General features: G+C 41.5%; 1 protein-coding gene across 2 annotated transcripts in view; it reads left to right on the top strand.

Moving 5' to 3' along the window:
* Window positions 1–2,091: 2,091 nt before the first annotated feature.
* Window positions 2,092–21,203, top strand: part of gpsm2 (G protein signaling modulator 2) — a 73,951-nt gene continuing 54,839 nt past the window's right edge. The window contains exons 1-2 of one of the 2 annotated variants that reach the window (XM_085982431.1): window positions 2,092–2,259; window positions 14,467–14,779. In XM_085982431.1, the coding sequence (XP_085838557.1) occupies window positions 14,721–14,779 (59 nt within the window). In that variant the 5' untranslated portion in view covers window positions 2,092–2,259; window positions 14,467–14,720. Of the gene's footprint in view, window positions 2,260–13,814; window positions 14,218–14,466; window positions 14,780–21,203 lie in introns of those variants that run through there. The other variant, XM_085982432.1, reaches the window with a different exon arrangement.

Genomic DNA, 21,203 nt, shown 5'->3' with positions numbered 1-21,203 from the left:
AAGAGGATGAAGTTATGCTTCAGTTGTACAGCGCCTTGGCCAGACCCCATCTGGAGTACTGCATTCAGTTTTAGGCACCGCGCCTCAAGAAGGATATATTGGCCTTGGAGTGAATACAGCGCAGATGCACCAAAATGATACCAGGGCTTAAAGGGTTAAATTATGAGACTAGGTTGCATAAACTTGGCTTGATTTCCTGTGAGTTTAGAAGTGAGGATGTTCTAACTGAGATGCTTAAAATGATAAAGGGATTCAGTACGGTAGATCCAGAAAATTATTTTCTCAGGTGGGGGAATACTGAACAAAGGGGCATAATCTTAAAATTAGAGCTAGGACATTCAGAAGAGAAATCAGGAAGCATTTTTTCACACAAAGGGTAGTAGAAATGTGGGATTCTCGGCCCCAAAAGGCTATGGATGCTAGGCCAATTGAAATTTTCAAGATTGAGATTGATAGATTTTTGTTAGGTATCAAGAGATATGGGTCAAAGCCAGGTAAATGGAGTTGAGGTACAAATCAGTCATGATCTAACTGATAGGCAGAACAGGCTTGAGGGGCTGAATGATCTACTCCAGCTCCAAGTGTGGATGTTAGCAAAATTGAAGCCCATGGGATTAAAGGGGCAGTGGTAGCATGGATACAAAATTGGCTAAGAGACAGAAATCAGATAGTGATGAACGGTTGTTTATCAGACTGGAGGGAGGTATACAGTGGTGTTTCCCAGGGGTCGTTATTAGGACCACAGCTCTTTTTGACATATATTAGTAACCTGGATTTGCGTATATAGGGCATAATATAAGAGTTTGCAGATGAGATGAAACTCGAAAATGTACTAAACAGTGAGGAGGATAGTAGCTGACTTCAGGAGGACATAGACAGATTGATGAATTGGGGAGACACATGGCAGATTAAATTTAATGCACAGAAGTGGGAAGTGAAGCATTTTGGAAGGAAGAATGAAGAGAGGCAATAAAAACTAAATGGTACAATTTTAAAATTGGGTGCAGGAACAGAGAGATCGGCGAGTAAACATACACAAACCTTGAAAGGTAGCAGGACGTTGATAAGGTTGTTAAAAAAGCATAAGTGAGCCTTGGCTTTATAAATAGAGGCATAAAGTACAAAAACAAGGAAGTCATGCTAAACATTTATAAATCACTCGTTAGGGCTCAGCTGGAGTATTGTGTCCAATTATGGGTAGAACACTTTAGGAAGGCCTTGGAGAGGGTGCAGAGGAGATTTACTAGAATAGTACCAGGGAGGGATGAGGGACTTCAGTTATGTGGAGAAACTAGAGAAGTTGTGATTGTTCTCCTTAGAGCAGAGAAGGTTAAGCGGAGATTAAATAGAGGTGTTCAAAATTATGAAGTGTTTTGATAGAGTAGATAGGGAGAAACTGTTTCCACTGGCAGGAAAGTCCATAACCAGAGGACACATATTTAAGGTGGTGCAAGCAGATTCAATAGTAACTTTCAAAAGAGAATTGGATAGCTATTTGAAAAGGAAAAATTTGCAGGGCTAGGGGAAAGAGCAGGGGAGTGTGAGTAATTGGATAGTTCTTTCAAAGAGCCAGCACAGGCAGGATGGACCGAATGGCCTCCTTCTGCACTGTAACCAGAGGACATTGCTTTCAAAATTCTCATTCTTGTTTTCAAACCCTTCCGTGGCCTCGCCCCTTCCTATCGCTGTAATCTCCTTCAGCCCCACAACCCCCTGAGATAGCTGTGTTCCTCTAATTCTGCCCTCTTGAGCATCCCTGATTATAATCGCTCAACCATTGGTGGCTATGCCTTCTGTTGCCTAGGCCCTAAGCTCTGGAATTCCCTGCCTAAACCTTTCCTCCTTTAAGAGGGTCCTTAAAACCTACCTCTTTACCAAGCTTTTGGTCACCTGCCCTAATTTCTCCTTATGTGACTTGGTGTCAAATTTTTTGTCTTAAAATACTCCTGTGCAACGCCTTGGGATGTTTTACTACATTAAAGGTGCTATATAATAAATACAAGTTGTTGTTATAACATTCTACGTGCCTCTGGTAGACCGCCTGGGCCGCAGCTTCACCATCACCATAACAACAGCGACGAAACCCCGCCCCCCTCCTCCAAGCCCGATTCAAATTTGAGTCAGTGAGAGCGCGGGGATCTCTTATTTGTCTAATTTATATATCCGCCGTTGACGCCGCGTTTGAAGGCTGGGCGAGCTCGGGGACGGTAGTGTGTAACCGTAAACTTCTCAAATCCGCCTGGGAGCGCAACCGGTACTGTGAGTATTAAACGATAGCAGAGCCCGAGACTCTTAGTGAGCGGGGGGAAGAGGGGCCCGCGGAGGAGGGGGAGACAGACTTTCAAAACGAGTGTACGTTGGGACTAAAGGTGCAACCGCCGGGCCAGCCAATCACTTCAAACACAGCGCATTAGTCGTTGAGCAAGGTTCGCCGCAGTCGAGTGCGATCAATTCCCAACAAAAATCAGCTTTTTCGGCTGGGCCCCACCGAAATACTCCCAGCTTCCAGCGCCCCTCTAGTTAAGGATTGTGGTAGTGGTCTGTTTGGAAAAAAATGTCTCCCCTCCCTCTTTCATTTCTGTTTCGCTCTCTTCCACTCCGTGTTCCTCATTCTCACCTCCCTTCTCTCCACCCTCTCCTCTGACTAACTCTCTTGACTCCCTTTCTCCCTCTCAATTGCATCTCTCGCACATGTTTTGCCATTCTCTCTTTGGCCTTTTCTCTTTAACCAGAGTCGTGTTTGCCTCTGAAAGTTTTCTTTTACCTGTATTTTACACAGTATTGGACTTGCTCCCTGGAGCGTTAATTGCAAGGGAAAGGTGAAGTAAGCGAGACGTTAAACGGCGCTGCCCAGCAGGCTGCTGAAAATTGACAAGCCAACCCGTGCTAAATGTTGGTCAAGACTTTACCCTGGGCTGTTGGTTGCACCAGTGTTTATTCTAAGTACTCATTGACGAAGACGGCTGGTGACACTTCTTGGGGTAATCTTTAATCAGATTACCCCGTCATGCCAGGAATTTGGCATTGGGGACTTCTTAGTGTCAGTGTTGCTTGCACATGGAACTAGGATAACCAGCAGATAAGATCGTGGAAACAAAACGAAGTTGGCATACTGTGTTTTTATTTTAAAACCAACAATTTGAGGAATTGGTGGTATAATCACCACTAGGGAGGATACCAGTACCTAGGCTGAACATTAGGTGTGGTATAATCTGAAGAAGGATCTGGCAGTCCCAAGTATTATCATTGGCCCAGATTTTGCACTCGGGTATGATGGTGTACTCTGAGTAAGTAGCCATGTCTCCTTTGAAATCCACCGCAAGTTCGGGATTTCCGCATGTGTGTGCGCAAAATCCGGAATTTGCGGTCTGTCAGCATACGCATTGACAGGACATCCGCGCAGACTACAGAAAAGCAATTGCTGGCGCAGAGGTGGGCTATTCCCACCAACTAGCCAGCAATTGTGCATGGAAATTTTACGGTTGATACAAACAGGCACAGGGCCTGTTTGCATCAGTGTAAGGGGATACCTCAGGCATTAATTAAATATTTTCATATTGTAAAATATACATACACTGTATCAAATGGGTTTCTGCAAATATTGGCTCGGATTACAGTTTTAATGCCTAAAACTATCACAAAATTAAATTTTTAGTGAGGTTGGTGAAATGAAGGTAATTGCGAATAAAATTTCAGTTCTGTAAATTATAATTGGATCAGATTTCGAGATTCCATTACATCTCATTAAGGGATTCCCTTCAGAAATGATTAAAATTGAATTCTGCTTTGTGATTGGAGGACTAGGCCCATGTGATCCCAGGTTCGCTTTCACACCACCTGCGTCCCTGGGATCCATGAGCCATTACGCAGCCTTCCATCTCACAGCCTCAGACTGCAAGTTTTCGCAGCCTCGCTGCCAGCGGGTAGTTGCATAATTCTTTCGTGGGTCGGAGGCGTACTCCGGAGATACGCCTCCGACCCCAATTGTTGGCCCACTGAATTGTATAATAATTTGAACAAAAGATAAGCAGTTGGTAACAAGATATATTAAATTGCATTTTTGAATATCACTAAGTCTTAAAGTTTATAAATGGAAAAATGCACAGAAAGTAACAGACTGATTTTCCTCTATCTGGGGCACTGGGCAGCACAGTGTGTGCAGGAAAATCGGGTGAGGAGGATTGCACGCCCATAAGGGACCCCCCTTGATTTCTGTCCATTTAAATTAGTGGGTAGACAATCAGGCAGTCTGTTGAAGGTGGTGCTTTTCTCTGCCTGATTTCCCTGGATTCCCTGGGCCCAAGCAATCCAGTAGCCCCAAACACAGCATTGGTAAAATCTGCCCTAAAATATGTTGTAATCTGGATTTTTTTTTTACCTTGTTGCAATGTAATGAAACACATAATAGATAGGCCCTATTAATTTGCCTATTGTGGAACTCGCTTCATTTTAGCAAGAGAGTAAAAAGAAATTGGAAATAAAAATAAATGATAGTATGGAGTGCCAGTCATCAAAAGGCCATTCTAATATGGATCAAAATCCTTGTAATCTGTTGAACAGTATTATGCACACAAGACCATCTTTAATATTCAAAATATAAAGAATATCTGATCCATGTACATACACAGTATTGTAATAAAGATGGATCTTGCTGTTTCTATGAATGGAATTACCTAAATGGTCAATAATTTTCTGCTTTGCTGTACTTAGTTTTTGCCCATACTGGTTGGGGGGTGGGTTCTTGGGGCATTAGATGTATTATCATCAAAGCTATTTAATATCAAATTGAATATTGATCTTTAAAAAGATGCAAATCACAACACATATATATAAAACAACTAGATTGATATTTCAAACCTTGTGTTAAATTTTACATCACAGAAGCAAAGCTTTTATAGTGTAGTATTTTCCACTTCTTACAAATTGTGACCATGCTGAATGATACTAGACTCAAGTCATGGTTTGTAATATTTAATATTGCTGGTAAAACTTTGCCAGTGTAGATGTAGCAAAACCTTTTAAAGATTAACATTTTGCTGGCTAGTCAGTATTAAGTTTGAGTTCAATCATTGTATTGTGTCAATGAATATTATTCAACATTATGGTCACCTGTATACCTGATCTACAGTGTATGACAATCAACATATGCCAATGGACAACATATGGCAACCATCAGTACCAAATACAAATTACTGTGCAAATGTGGGTAACTTACTGACTGAACTTGATCCTTCAATAGTTTTCTGTTCCAGAAAGCAAACATAAATAAAACTTTATTTGACTCAGAATGTCAAGGTAACATTATGATTGAGTATCTTCCAAAGTAGCAACTAATCTTCCAAGAATGTTTTCACCTTGCTTGAAAATCCTTATTTGGTCATCAAAAGTGTGACAATGACTGGTACTAGTACACGCATGACTAAGATCAGAGCATGTGGAGTCAGGGGACAAGTAGCAAAACAGAGAGTAGAAGTTAAGGGTAGCTACTCTGACTGGCAAAAGGTGGGACGTTGTGTTCCACAAAGATTGGTGCTGGGGCCACTGTTCCAAATTGTTTATGTAAATTGGACTTGGGAATCGGAAGTTAATTCCTAGAAGGATAGAATTGAAAAACAGAGAAGTTATGTTAAACTTCTATCGAACCTTGGTTAGACCACACTTATACTGTGCACAGTTCTGGTCTCTCTTATAAAAAGGCTATAGAGGCACTGGAGAAGGTACATAAAAGATTCCCAAGGATGATACAGTGAACAGGCTGGGGCTCATTTCTCTAGAAAAGAGAAGGCTGAGGGATGACCTGATAGAGGTCTTTAAAATTAGGGTAGATGCAGAGTAGATGTTTGCATTTGTAGGAGATACCAAAACTAGGAGCCATAAATCTAAGATAGTCACCAATAAATTCAATAGGGAATTCAGAAGAGACTTCTTTACCCAAAGAGTGGTGAGAATGTGGAACTCGCTACCACATCGTTGGCATGTCTAAAAATATTGCTTTGGCTTTTTTATTCCATCTCATTAAGTATCTTGCATACTTCTGTAAGGTCCCTTCAGAGATAAATCTCTTTAGGGTTGAAGGACCCTCACTTAACTAGTCATTTCTCATAGCTCATATATCTAACCCCAGATTCATTGCTCTCCTCAGCGATGTCTACGGGACTTGGGTGGTTCCAAATGTTGCAGTGACTAAAACTGTATGCACTACAGGCACAGCTTGATCAGAGCACAATACAGCTCCAGCATGATTTTTGGGGATTGAACTCAGTTGATTTACATATGTTATCATTAAGGTTTCTGTTCTATTTTCCCCATTCTTAGCATTTTCAGCCCCTGTTTTATTGTTGCTTATACTCCTGAACCAAAAATGTTTTATTGTCTAAAAGGGTGTAATGAAGACGCAAGGCTGTAGAATGAGTGTAGCTGTGTCACTAAGTCTCGTAGAGCCTACCCAATGAGCATGTAGTAAATGTATGGGAAGCTGAAAATCTTAATGGAGCATGGAATTTTATTTAAAGAAACTATTTTTTGCTGTCAGCTGAAGTTTTTTGAGAGGGGTGGGGTTCTAGCAGTTTTTATAAGAAGTTTTGAGAATTTTTGTCTTGGTGTTTTTTATTGGTGATTTGCAGTTTTAGCCCAAATCCCTACTTCTAATACCTCAAGCTGCTCCTGTGAATCAAGGGACTTTAGCTGTCCCATGTAGAAGTGATAACAGTAACTCTGGTCAAGGTAAACCTGATTGACGAGGAATTGCAACATATCTGACAATCGGCCCACTTGGCTCTGATTCTAACAGAACAACATTTGACATTTTCTGCATTTGACAGAGGACCAGATCTGGCACAAGGTAGCCCAGAGTCTCTGTTTTAATGTCCCTGCTAAGAGCGCTGGCCAAACACAGCCCTCTGTTATCAGTGCATCTAGAAAAAGCTTCCATGCCTATGTGTTGCATTGTTTGTTAATGCCAGGATAATGTTTGCCATTTCTTATCTACACTATTTACTGAATCAAGGCCAATTATTTGTCTCATTGAGAGTTCAGGTGGCAGTTGCATTCCTTTAATTGTTGGGAGATTTTAAAACCCAATTTTAACTAAGTTCATGAAGGTCATTTGAAAAAATCACACCACTGAATAATGGACAGTGCCTGTATGGAATTAGGAATGTTTTGAAATGTTTCATAATGGATCCATTAGAGCCAGCACTTTCTTGTAACTTTAATATGTTTCAGCACTGTTTCCCTGCACTTTTTTCAACTTGCAATGTTAGCGTGCCATGCTCTGGAAGTAGATCCAGCTTATTTAGTTTGACAAGTAAATATGGCAATCATAAGGCCAAATTTGGAATTAAGTTTTGAGAAATTAAGGTGCTAAAATTTTAACTTGGAAGATAGCATTGCTTCATTGGTGTTCAAAATGTTGGTGTTCTTTAGTGGATCTCCTTGGTTTTATCTAGGCAGTTTGTTCCATTTGGTAACAAAAGCCTGGAAATTAATGTGAGTGATGCTATCACATGAACGATTAATGTGTCAATGTCAAATTCCTCATTGCACTATTTGACAATAAATGGGTTAATGCTTCCATTTAAAATAGCAGAGGGAGGAATTCCTTTTGAGCATATTGAGTAAATGTTATCATAGAAATGTTTAAAGTAATTTCCAGGCTAAATTCTTGATGAAACTCATTACAAAATAGTGGCTAACTAAATGGGTTGCGGAAGGTTGATTCCTGCTATGAGAATATCAATGACAAGCCTGCTCTAATATATAATGATTTCCTCTTGACACTGTGAACTCATGAAGAATTCCATGTAATTTTATGTGCTAATTTGACATAATCCATTTTTATATGTAGAAGTTGAACGAATGAGGAAGAATATTAGATCATCTATTGTGAGTCAGCCTTTATGTGCAAAACTCCATCTTTCAACAACAACAACTTTTATTTATATAGTGCCTTCAATGTAGTAAATCATCCCAACACGCTTCACAGGAGCGTTATAAAACAAAGTTTGACGCTGAGCCACATAAGGAGATATTAGGGCAGATGACCAAAAGCTTGGTTAAAGAGGTAGGTTTTAAGGAGCATCTTAATGGAGGAGAGGCTGAGAGGTTTAGGGAGGAAATTCCAGAATTTAGGGCCTTGACAGCTGAAGGCACGGCCACCAATGGTGGAGCGATTAAAATCAGGCTTCTCAACAGGCCAGAATTAGAGGAGTGTCAATATCTTGGAGCGTTGTGGGACTGGAGGAGATTAGAGATAGGGAGGGCGAGGCCATGGAAGGATTTGAAAACAAGGATGAGAATTTTAAAATCGAGGCATTGCTTATCTGTGAGCCAATGCAGGTCTGCGAGCACAGGGGTGATATGTGAACGGGACTTGATGCGAGTTAGGACACGGGCAGCAGAGTTTTGGATGACCTCAAGTTTACGTAGGGTAGAACGTGGGAGGCCGGCCTGGAGTGTATTGGAATAGCCAAGTCTAGAGGTAACAAAGGCATGGATGAGGGTTTTAGCAGTAGAACAGCTGAGGCGGGGCAGAGTTGGCTGATGTTCCGGAGGTGGAAATGGGCAGTCTAAGTGATGGTGCAAATATGTTGTCGGATGAAGCACATGTCGGTCACATGATGCCAAGGTTGCGAACAGTCTGGTTCAACCTCAGAGATTTGCCAGGGAGAGGGATGGAGTTTGTGGCGGGGACCAAAGACAATAACTTTGATCTTCCCAATATTTAGTTGGAGGAAATTTCTGCTCATCCAGTACTAGATGTCGGGCAAGCAGTCTGACAATTTACAGTGGAGAGATTGAGAAATGTGGTGGTGAAGTAGAGCTGGGTGTCGTCAGAGTACATGTGGAAACTTGCACTGTGTCTTCGGATGATGTCGCCAAGGGGCAACATGTAGATGAGAAATAGGAGGGGGCCAAGGATAGATCCTTGGGGGACACCAGAGGTAATGGTGTTGGTTTCACCTGGCGCTTTCCTTTTGTTCCTGTAATTTTTCTTTTGCATTAATTCCTTGTCTGTTTTCAAAAGAACAGAGGTTTGCTTCTAGATCTTGATTGTCGTGAGCATGGTTCTGACGTTGATTCCTGTGATTTGAGAATAGAATTTCTGACTGGTCATGATTGCTGTAACAATTACAGTACTTCCAAATCTTTTGATGTTATAGTACTTGGTTTTAGAATCGCCCCTAATTAACTGTATTTGTGTGCAGTTACTTTTTAGCAGGGTTAAATATAATTGTGTTGTGGACTAGAACATGTAGTTTCTTAGCTTCAAACACTCATCAGACATCTTACTTTTGGTTCAGAATTGTGAAATTAGAGTTAAGGAAGCAATTGGAATTGTTTTCATGCATATTGTTTTTAACCTCAATTTCGAATTTCCAGAAACACTGTTTTGGAATACCTATTTTAATGTGTTAATGCTGTGAGCAGATAGGATACAGATTATGTTGTTTTTGTACAGATTTATGTTCCTTGATTTTCTTTAAAGTGGTCAATTCTCACTTTTTGCTGTGCTATTGGGAAGAGGCAAGTCCAGGCTAGATAAGATTTTTATAGTCTAAAAGATGTGCATGCATTATATTTTTACCTGTATTGGTCCTTTATATGTTACAAACAAAATAACATTTGAGCCCAAAATTTCCATTCAACAAATGTGATTACTTCTTGATGAAGTTCATCTTAGAAAATTATTAGTTTTTTAAATTCTGTCATATCATCATCATCCTGTTGCCTACAGGTTCCAATCATAATTCTAATTCCTTTTAAGCAGAGAAAATGCCAAATTGTGAGGCAAGCAGTAAAAATTTGTCTACATGATTGAAAATTTTAAGTATGTTTGCAACAAATAGTTACTTACTGTCCAGTTCCTGCAGGTACAGTACAATATGAAATTGTAAGTTTCAAAAGACCTCATCGTAGTCCAGGAATTGTTTTTATCACTTGTTAATTTTCCAAATTCGGTACTGACTTTATCTAATATTTTGGTCAATTTTGAGATTAAAATGCTGTAGTATTCTAAGTGTGAGTGAATGGTGCTGAGTTATCCCATGTCTTGTGTGACCTAGAATAATACTGCCAGTGATAGAACAGTGTTCCATTGTTTCCATGCAAATATAATAGGATGCTGAAGTTTTGGAATTCTGCTTGTTGGCTACATTTTTCAATAGTAGCCATTGCATCGTGTGCAGTAAGCATTCAAAAGCATACAAGTCTGCTTTCTAGATTGTCATAGAGTCATAGAGTAATACAGCACGGATAGAGGCCCTTCGGCCCATCGTGTCCGCGCCGGCCATCAAGCCCTGTCTAATTTAATCCCATATTCCAGCATTTGGTCCGTAGCCCTGTATGCTATGGCATTTCAAGTGCTCATCCAAATGCTTCTTAAATGTTGTGAGGGTTCCTGCCTCCACAACCCTTTCAGGCAGTGAGTTCCAGACTCCAACCACCCTCTGGGTGAAAAAGTTCTTTCTCAAATCCCCTCTAAACCTCCCGCCCTTTACCTTGAATCTATGCCCCCTAGTTATTGACCCCTCTACTAAGGGAAAAAGCTCCTCAGCATCCATCCTATCTATGCCCCTCATAATTTTGTACACCTCAATCATGTCCCCCTCAGCCTCCTCTGCTCCAAGGAAAACAAACCCAATCTGCCCAGTCTCTCTTCATAGCTGAAGCGCTCCAGCCCTGGTAACATCCTGGTGAATCTCCTCTGCACCCTCTCCAACGCGATCACATCCTTCCTGTAGTGTGGCGACCAGAACTGCACACAGTATTCCAGCTGTGGCCTAACCAGTGTTTTATACAGCTCCATCATAACCTCCTTGCTCTTATATTCAATGCCTCGGCTAATGAAGGCAAGTATCCCATATGCCTCTTTTACCACCTTATCCACCTGTTCCGCCGCCTTCAGGGATCTGTGTACTTGCACACCCAGATCCCTCTGACCCTCCGTCTTGCCTAGGGTCTTTCCATTCATTGTGTATTCCCTTGCCTTGTTAGTCCCCCCCAAAGTGCATCACCTCGCACTTTTCCGGGTTAAATTCCATTTGCCACTGTTCCGCCCATCTGACCAACCCATCTATATCGTCCTGCAGACTGAGGCTACCCTCCTCGCTATTTACCACCCTACCAATTTTTGTATCATCTGCGAACTTACTGATCATACCTTTTACATTCATATCCAAGTCATTAATGTAGACCACAAACAGCAAGGGACCCAGCACCGATCCCTGTGGTACCCCACTAGCCACAGGCTTCCAGTCACAAAAACAACCTTCGACCATCACCCTCTGCCTTCTGCCACTAAGCCAGTTTTGTATCCAATGTGCCAAGGCACCCTGGATTCCATGGGCTCTTACCTTCTTGACCAGGCTCCTGTGCGGGACTTTATCGAAGGCCTTACTGAAATCCATGTATACCACATCCACTGCGTTACCCTCATCCACACACCTAGTCACCCCCTCAAAAAATTCAATCAAATTAGTCAGACATGATCTTCCCTTGACAAAGCCACGTTGACTATCCCTGATTAATCCTTGCCTCTCCAAGTGGAGACAAATTTTGTCCCTCAGAATTTTTTCCAATAATTTTCCTACCACTGATGTTAGGCTCACTGGCCTGTAGTTCCCCGGTTTTTCCCTACTACCCTTCTTGAATAATGGTACTACATTAGCGGTTCTCCAGTCCTCTGGCACATCCCCTGTGGCCAGGGAGGTCCTGAATATATGTGTTAGAGCCCCCGCAATCTCTTCCTTTGCCTCACACAGCAGCCTGGGATACATTTCATCCGGGCCTGGGGATTTATCCATTTTTAGGCCAGCTAAAACCGCCAATACCTCCTCCCTCTCGATGTTAATATGTTCGAGCATATCGCAGTCCCCCCGCCCTATTTCTATGTCTACATCGTCCTTCTCCATAGTGAAAACAGATGCAAAAAATTCATTTAGAACCCCTCCTACATCTTCTGGCTCCACACACAGATTGCCACTTTTGTCCCTAATGGGCCCTATTTTTTCCCTAGTTATCCTCTTACCCTTAATATACTTATAAAACACCTTAGGATTTTCCTTTATTTTGCTCGCCAGTGTTATTTCATGGCCCCTCCTTGATCTCCTAATTTCTTTTTTAAGTATCCCCCTGCACTTTTTGTGTATGATATTGACATCAAATACCATTAGTCCATCTGACATGGAGTAGAAGTGCATTCCAACTCAGGTCCTGACACCCCCGCCTTCTGCTGGGAGGGGGAAGGTCAACAGAAAGAGTTTTTTATAATTCATTGATGGGATGTAGGCGTCGCTGGCTAGGCCTGCATTTAGTGCCCATCCCTAATTGCCCTTGAGAAGATAGTGGTGAGCTGCCTTCTTGAACCGCTGCAGTCCACATGGTGTTAGGAAGTTCTGAGAGGCAGTTTGGAGGAGACAGAGGGAAGGGCAGATTTACCAAAAGAATGCAAGAATCCAAGGCAAACTGATGCATCTGTCTGATTCGAAAGTATTTGAGTATACAGAGAAAGAGAAACAGAGTGAGACTGAAATAATTAGTGTGAAATAAGTGGTGGCAGTCACAAGTAGAGAGACGCTTTAGTTTGTAAGCAATGCCAAGAAATATCTGCTAATATATAGGAAACAGTGATTATGGTAGGAATGATGCAGTGAATACTACCATTTCGTATTCATTAAACTTGACTGCCTTTCCATTTGTTTGCAAACCATTTCTGCTGGAACATTTTAATTGGGCCCCTTCTACCATTATAATCCTGCTTTTAATCTGACTGTTTGACAGCTGTCCCTAACGGAGGTTACATGTAAAGCTGATTATATTTTCTGCAAAGGTGCTGACGCATAGTGTGTGGATTGTTTTTCATGTAACTCCTGAAATAAGATGCTGGGATTTCTGTTGTATTGGAGTTTAATTATCCTTTTACCCCATGTAAGCGAATGTTTGCAACGGCTTTCTCATTAGTTTTGCTTTAAGGCATCACCCAAGTGTCTCGGGCTCAGCTCAGCCTATCTTGTCTCGTCAGTTGAATTTGCCAAACAGCAATTCCACTAATTTAGGTAGGGGGAGCTTGCTAATTGAAATGTTTCAAACAAATAGGAGGAAAGGCCCTTTTTTGCAATTACGAAATGCAATCCAAAACTACTGGGCACTATTGAAATGATTAAACTTGCCATTTTATTATAGTAGTCATAGTGCATAATTCATGAGAAAATACTCTGAAATGTATGTTTGGTGCAAACATTTTTGAAGTGGTGTCACTGGAGTTTGCTTATGTATTAAAGCACTTTTGACGAGCATGACACAATATAAACTGCAGAGACAATGAAATAACACATGCTACCAGATCTTTAAGTAGCAACTTTTGCAGGTAAACATGGAAATATTCGTTGCAGTTGTCCCTGCACGTCTGTCTACTTGACGATTTCCTTCTCCTGCCCTCTGCAGGCAACACAGTAGTCAGTGAAGAGAAGAAAAATTGTATCAATACAATTTCATGCTTGAAAGCACACTTTGTGACCAACATTATGAAGTACTTGCATTGTACTTGGATAAATTCCATATTTGACAGCTTGTTGTAGTTTGTGCATGTGTGTCTAATCTCTGATAATTTGCTTTTCTCTTCAAAACAGAAAAAAATCAACACTGAAACGGGTTGAATCTAGTTGAATTCCTGTTTGAGTAAACCAATTCCTCTTAAAATGAAGAGATCAATCAGCATCATTTTGGCAATGACTTTTTAAATATACTATTTTAAGAAATTACTGTAAACATTTAAAAGTTATGCTGTTGTCAGATTTACTTTGTATAAAATAGTAAAAAAATTGTCTAGTTTGATTCAATTTTCTATACTTATATTTTGTTTGAGAAATTTGCTGATGCTAATCACAGAAAGTAGCTCTGTTTTGTATTATAAAATTCTAACTGCCATTTGGCGGAATCCACCTTGACCTATTTATAATTTAAAGCATGGATTAAATATGGATTAAACAGAACAAAATAAATCTTTAGGATGAACTTCCTATTGAGTTGATATGAATTTAAAGAATAAAATTCAAAATGCAGAGTTGTGTGAATTTCGACAGCATATCGCTGCAAATATAAATGCGCTGTTGCAGAGAATTTTGTTTTGATCCATTGTCACTTTTTGGATACTTGTCATTTTTAGGACAACTGTGATTACCATTTTTAAATGAAAGAAGAATAAAATTCTAGAGCTGGGTAATGGCTTTTCACTAGAACCCTTAAAATAAATGAATACTTTGCTGTTTGCTGTTGCTTTCTCGCCTAAAATTCATTGCTTGGCAAAATTTCCATGGTTACATGAAGTATTTTCCCTGTCTTCATTGCAGTCACTGATGCCGTTATCTGCTGGCAGTCATTAATGCTTATGCATATAAGCTGTAGGGTTATTATAAGGCTTCTCTCATCAAATGGGACTTTATGCAAGGATTCTTGTTCCCTTTGCAGATTACAGTTGAAGGAACTGAAAGGGCCACCATTACAAGAAATCGGGACACCTTCCGTGAGCCGAATCAATTTTTTGTAGTTCTGAGGAAGAACAATGAAGCAAGAGCTTAGGATATAGACAGCATCCCCAAAACCTTCATACTTATGGAGCCTGTATTAAGCACTTGATTGAATTTTCTGAAACTAAAAGGGGAATTGACATTCTTCCTGAACCTACAGTGGATATGTTGAGTGTCATCATATAATGCAACTGAATGGATGCAAGTGATATTTTGGTTAGCCTGCCTGAAAACCCCTATCATATCCGATACAGGTAGGAATTTTTCCATTTTTGGGATTGTATAAATTTCTTTTGTGAATATTTTCATATTAAAGTTGTGATCTATTATTTTGATAAAAGCAATAAAATATTTGCCTTATTAATTAGTAGTGTTTAAAAAGCACTTTAAAACAGAATCTTGTATCTTATATAGTAAAATTGTACTAATATAGAAAATTGTACTAATAAAGAAGTCTCGGTTAAATACACAAGAAATGGACTAATGTATCTGTGGTTTCGCTTTAGAAAATTGTATTTTTTCCCTCTTCCTATATTTTTCCATTCTTTATAGTTTTTCTTTCCTTTATTTCCTCCTCCCCAGGATTTAAATATTTCCTGAAGTGGTTTGGAGGAAAGAGAAACTATAAACCTATCTTGTGCATGGCACCAATCTTATTAATTTTCATGTTTACTTTTCAAGATTATTTCATTTCAACAACAATACAAGTTGGTCTTGCACACGTTAAAATTAAATTTGTATATGTTTCAGTATCCTTCCCCTTCACCACCCCCTACACTTTTTTTTTGGGGGGGGGGGGAAGCATCTCTGTCTTTGTTGTGCTTTGTCAAATCAGATCTTAGAATCAGAATTTTATACCACAGAAGGAAGCCCATTGCACCTGTGCTAGCTTTCTGAAAGAGCTAGCTACTTAGTCCCACCCTCCTGTCGGACTCCCCCATCCATAAATATATTAAAAATGTTACATCTACTCGTGCTTCCTGTCGACCTTTTCCATTATAAATTTCTATGCCCATATTTATAATGAAAACAACCCATGTAAGCTCATGCTGTAATTACACCATTCTGCCAGTGGAAGTGTTGCAGCTGGCAGGCGGATATAATTACAATGTGACAAATTTACATAAGCATTCCAACATTTTCTGTTTATATTTCAGATTTCCAGCATCTGCAGCATTTTGCCTCTTCCATTATAAGTGTGGACACTGAAATTTATAATGGAAATATAAAAATAAGGACATAATCCCTCCGCTGCCATACCTATGTTTAGGGTGGTAGAGGCAGAAACCCTAATCACATTTAAAAAGTACTTGGATATGCATTTGAAGTGTTGCAGCCTACAGGGCTATGGACCAAGAGCTGGAAAGTGGGATTAGGCAGGATAGCTCTTTTTCGGTTGGCACCGACATGATGGGCTGAATGGCCTCCTTCTGTGCTGTAAATTTCTATAATTCTATGAATATATGACTAACGTGAACTGAATTGTGTCTGCATGTCTTGTTCCAATTATCTAGTTCCCTTTAACCCCACTTCACCTGAAGACTACATTTGCTCTTGAGACTGTGTGCAACATCATGGAGATTGACTAATGCCCCTTTAATGTTTTCCTCTTAATACTTATCCATTGCCCTTTAAAAAGCTGTTCTGCTTCCACCGCTGTTTCTGATATGACATTCCGGGGGAGAAATTGGGTGAGTAGCGCCACCTGTTAGCGCCTAAAGAGGCAGTCAGTGGCTGTGGCGCCACTGGCTGCGTCTCCGGCGATATTCAGTAGGGGCGCTAATGGTGGCGTTAGGCATTTGCGCCGCGCTGCCACCGATGACGTCATCGGTGTGCGCAGTGCCCCATTCGTGCCCTGTTCGCGATATTTGGTAGCGAACGCTGCAGTTGTGCCGCTCGCTACCCGCGCCCGGTTCACGGGGCCTTACTGTGCCGGCAGCGGCGCAAGTTAAGGTGGAGGTGCGGGGCGGCCGCCTGCCAGCACCTCCGTCCCCGGCCTCCTAACCCCCCCCCCCCCCCCCCCCCCCCCCGTGGCATTGCCGGCTGTTTCCCGAGAGCCCGGCACTTCTCCTTGGTGCCGGGCTCATTTGCTGGCACTCGCGATCGGGGATCGCGCTGTTGCAGGCACCTCCCCCTTAACAGTGGGAGGAAGGCCTGCAGTACCGCAGCGTGTGGCGCTGCGGCACGTTGCGCTGCGATAATCAGTTTCACCGCCCTAAGAGGGACGCGGAGCGCCTCGAGCCTCGCCCCGTCTCCCTCGAGGGGCACTGAAACTGAATTTCTGGCGATCGGTATCACTCCGATCGCTGCGCTAAATCCTGCGCTCAGGCGACTTTTGCGCCACTTTGGCTCCCCAACCCAATTTCTAGGTCTCCATGTCTTAACCTCCTACGACAATAACATTTCTTTAACTTTTCCCTTTGTTGTTTTAGTGATCATAACTTTTTTAAACCTCTAGTTACTGATTTCATCAACCAGTGGAAAATAGTTTTTCCTTATTATCTTCTCAAAATCCATCATACGTTTGAGCACCTCCTATCAGATTTGATTTTAACCTTCTTTGTTTTACTGAAAAGGGCCACAGTTTCTATAGTCTCTTAAACTAAAGCCTCTCAATTCTGGTATAATCTTGTGAACTTCATCCTTTCTAAAGACCCAGAACTGGACACTATTATTACTCTGGCCTAAGTAATAATTTGTCTGTTTTAGCATTACCTCTGCTTTTGGACTGTATGCCCCTGTTTATAAAACCTAGGATCTCCATATCCATTTTTTTGTAAAAATTATAGTTTTGTCAACTTGTCCACAAGAGTTGTATTAGTATGAACATTACTCCTTGCTTGGCGCAGAGGTGCAAATTTCTAGTTGGGCAAATGCATCTAATGGCTAAGCCAAGTATTTTCAATTTAACTAAGGAGGTGATGAGTTCAAATCCCAGTGAGGTAAGAAAATGAACTCTGCCTCCACTACATTTGAGTAAGAAATCACACAACACCAGGTTATAGTCCAACAGCTTTATTTGAAATCACTGTAGTGATTTCAAATAAAGCTGTTGGACTATAACCGTGTGTTGTGTGATTTCTTACATTTGTCCACCCCAGTCCAACACCAGCATCTCCACACCATGGCTACATTTGAGTAGTATACTATAACCCTTGAGTCTTCAGAGATTGCATGTGCTTTCACACCCTTGGTCGAGTATCTTTCTTAAACAAAAAAAGAAATGCAGTTATAATTAGAGCCTGATGTGTTAAAGGTTTGGGCCCTGAATATATCCTCTTAATTCGTACTTTGTACTAGTATTTTGGTGCGCCAATCTAGATGAGAATGGCACGAGTCATTTTTTCCACAGGTTTTTAGTTCTCTTGACAAAAAAACTCTCATCTTTACCTATATATATATGTGTCTGTCTGTCTGTCTCTGCTATACACTCAAGTTATAGAGCGTACCTACACATATGTTATATCAAAAGAAAGCTGATGATCAGGGGAGTGTCACAGGCGTATTTACTTTTTGGTCAGACAAAAATTGTTCGGACAGTATACAAAAAATGTTCAAAAATCCGCTCATTAGCGGTTGACCAATCCTACCGCTCATTAGCGTTGAGTGACGTGATGGTTGACCAATCCTACAGTTCAGTGACCTGATGGTTGACCAATCGGTGCGTCACGGGCTGGACCTAATCCTGCAGCCTCCCGAAACATCGCCGCCATTTTTTCCCCTGCTTTTCCTCAACAGCGAGCGGGGCAGCTGCGTCGGCCCGCCGGAGCGGGAGGCGAGTTGGGGTCACTCGGGCCGGGCCTCACAACCGCTCGGCCCGAGACACAGAGCGGGGCAGCGGCCGGCCGTCAACCGCGCGGCCCTCTAAACTGCCCTGGCAACGCCGGGCCCCCCAGATAGTAATTTATAACCAGATTGTTTAATTCTGCATTGTACCTAATATAAAAAGATTAGAACCATTTGTTTTTCTTCAAACAAAACTTCATCTGTCTGCTTTAATGGTGTGAATAGGTGAAGATTAACACTCATTTTGGTGTCCTTCCCTCAGCACTGAAACCAAAGATACTGCATTTCATCTTTGTAAAATTTGACCAAATGAATTGGGACTACAATTCTAAATATCTGTTGTTCATTCATGCCACCCTTGGAAAGCATTACTATAATCACATTGATTTAGATTGTTTCTTTCAGCAAAGCAAAAACCGGTGTGGGTGCAGATTGAGTTTTTCAGCAGTGAACCTTCACTCAATCTTTCCAAAATTTGGATGATGTTTTTGCCTGTGATATTAGACAGTAGTAGTCTTTTTAGCTGTTGAATGATGGTATGGAATCCATTGCTATATGGGCGACAGTGAAATTCCAAAAATGTTAACAAATTCAGCAGCTTGGATTGCAGACTTGTACCTGTACTCGCACCATATTAGAATTCAACAGGTGGCATTGCATCATGATTTTGAAACAATGGCCCTTTAAGCCACTTTTATATTATTTTGGCTGTATGCCATGCTATTTTGTAAAAATGCTGATGGAGACCAGTGCTTTCCTCCATGGGGAGAGAAGGAATGCAGTCTAATAATTTCAGGGAATCGGTAGACAGAAACCAGCCGCAGGTTACTTGACCTGTTAGAGATGGACTAAATCATGGGGAATCCAGGGAAATGAGATACTAGCTCCGAATTTGTGCAGGTTTCCCAGCATACTTCCAGAAGTTAGAAGTGCTGCAGAACGCCTGAGAATTAGACTCAAGTTTTTGGAGAGAGCCTGTTTGGAATGGAACCCTCGACCATTCAAACATAGTCTCCTATGTCAGAGGGGGTGTGACGGGAAGAGAACTCGCAGGCTGGTTACCTCCTTAGTCCTGGCCTGGGTTCTGCTGGGTAGCTGAAATTCTAATAGAAAGAACGCGCATGGTTTTCTGAATGGTGGATGTAAAGCCCACTTGGCTTGGAGCCCTGAAAAACTTTAGCAGCTTTTGAGTCTGATCATCCCCCTTTGAGATACTTTACGTTGCCTGGGGCTGCTGTAGTCAGAACGAGGGGCTGCCTAGTACCACATTTCAACAACTTGTATTTATATAGCGCCTTTAACATAGTAAAACGTCCCAAGGCGCTGCACAGGAGTATTATAAGACAAAAAATTTGACACCAAATCACATAAGGAGAAATTGGGGCAGGTGACCAAAAGCTTGGTCAAAGAGGTAGGTTTTAAGGAGCGTCTTAAAGGAGGAAAGAGAGGTAGCGAGGTGGAGAGGTTTGGCAGGGAATTCCAGAGCTTGGGGCCTAGGCAACAGAAGGCATGGCCACCAAAGGTTGAGCGATTAAGAGGGCAGAATTAGAGGAGTGCAGCTACCCTGTGGGGGGGGGGGGGGGGGCGGTGGTGAAGGAGATTACAGAGATAAGGAGGGGCGAGGCCATGGAGGGATTTGCAAACAAGGATGAGAATTTTGAAATCGAGGCACTGCTTAACCGGGAGCTAATGTAGGTCAGCGAGCACGGGGGATAGGCGAATGGGACTTGGCATGAGTTAGGACATGGGCAGCCGAGTTTTGGATGACCTGAAGTTTACGTAGGGTAGAATGTGGGAGGCCAGCCAGGAGTGCGTTGGAATTTCCCACCCTTCCCGGGTTGGTGCCGATGATGCACTTATAGTGGCGTGAGTTCCCACCAGTAATTTTAAAACTAGGGACTTCCCTCTCACCCAGGATACACTGGCAAAAGGTCAGCAGCAGAGAGTCCAGGCAGGCCAGTCCCAGGGCTGAGATCCAAGGCTTATGAATTTTCAAATGCCTTTTTTTTAAAAAGAGGAAAAATCTTGAAAATGGATTCTTCCGTAAAGTACTATGATCTTTTCACTAGATAAAGCAATTGCAGTGTAATTTCAATTTAGGTAACTTGTTGGGATTAAATTAAATGTTGTATAACTAGTTTCCAGATGGTAACCAGATACCTGAATAGCTGATCTGATGCACAATTACCATGAATAGACTCCAACGTTGGTTGTAGAAAATGGATACTTTTAACAGACTTGTGTAGGTAGTAGACAAGGACAACTTTTCTAAGCTACTCTAATTGGAACAAGGTAATGTTTCAGTTCTATTGCTAATGTTGGGTGACAATTGTGAGGTTTCCTCTGAATGTAGGAGCTTTTATAGAAGCAGCTCAAGTGGAGGGTTTCTACTTTCTGTTGTTAATAATCTTCAATTAAGCAGAATGAAAGTGATAATTAAAGAAATATGGCTATCACAAACCTAAGTGACTGAAGACCTCTCACTCCCTTGCTATTAGTAGTCTGGCAGTTTTGCTTGCATTCGATGGTAAAAGAGCTTGGGAGAATTAAACTGCTCATAATTGTGGATGTGCAAGGAGCACTGGGAACACTCCACCCACTCTGACTGGAAATTGGCTGCTGCTTTCACTTTCAGTGCCACCAGTGTTTACAATGGTGGGAAAAACAAAGGCAGGAGTCACATTAAACTGCCATTTATGGTGACAATCCAAAGGAATTGACTAATGTGGCTACTGTAAAGAAGGATGTACGGCTGCTAAATTAAACTAAAATTACGCACATCACCAATTTTAGTAAATGCAGTTTATTTCACTGCAGGCTTTGTATTTTAAAATCACCCATGCACCATGCTCTAGTGAAAAGTCATGTAGGTTTCTGCTTCCAGGCCTTAAC

The sequence above is a fragment of the Somniosus microcephalus genome, chromosome 3 (genome assembly GCF_052327205.1).
Source record: "Somniosus microcephalus isolate GS21.2 chromosome 3, FLI_Smic_1.0, whole genome shotgun sequence".
NCBI lineage: Eukaryota > Metazoa > Chordata > Chondrichthyes > Squaliformes > Somniosidae > Somniosus > Somniosus microcephalus.
The sequence above is the reverse complement of the archived record's forward strand: the minus strand, read 5'-3'. Positions and strand labels throughout refer to the sequence as shown.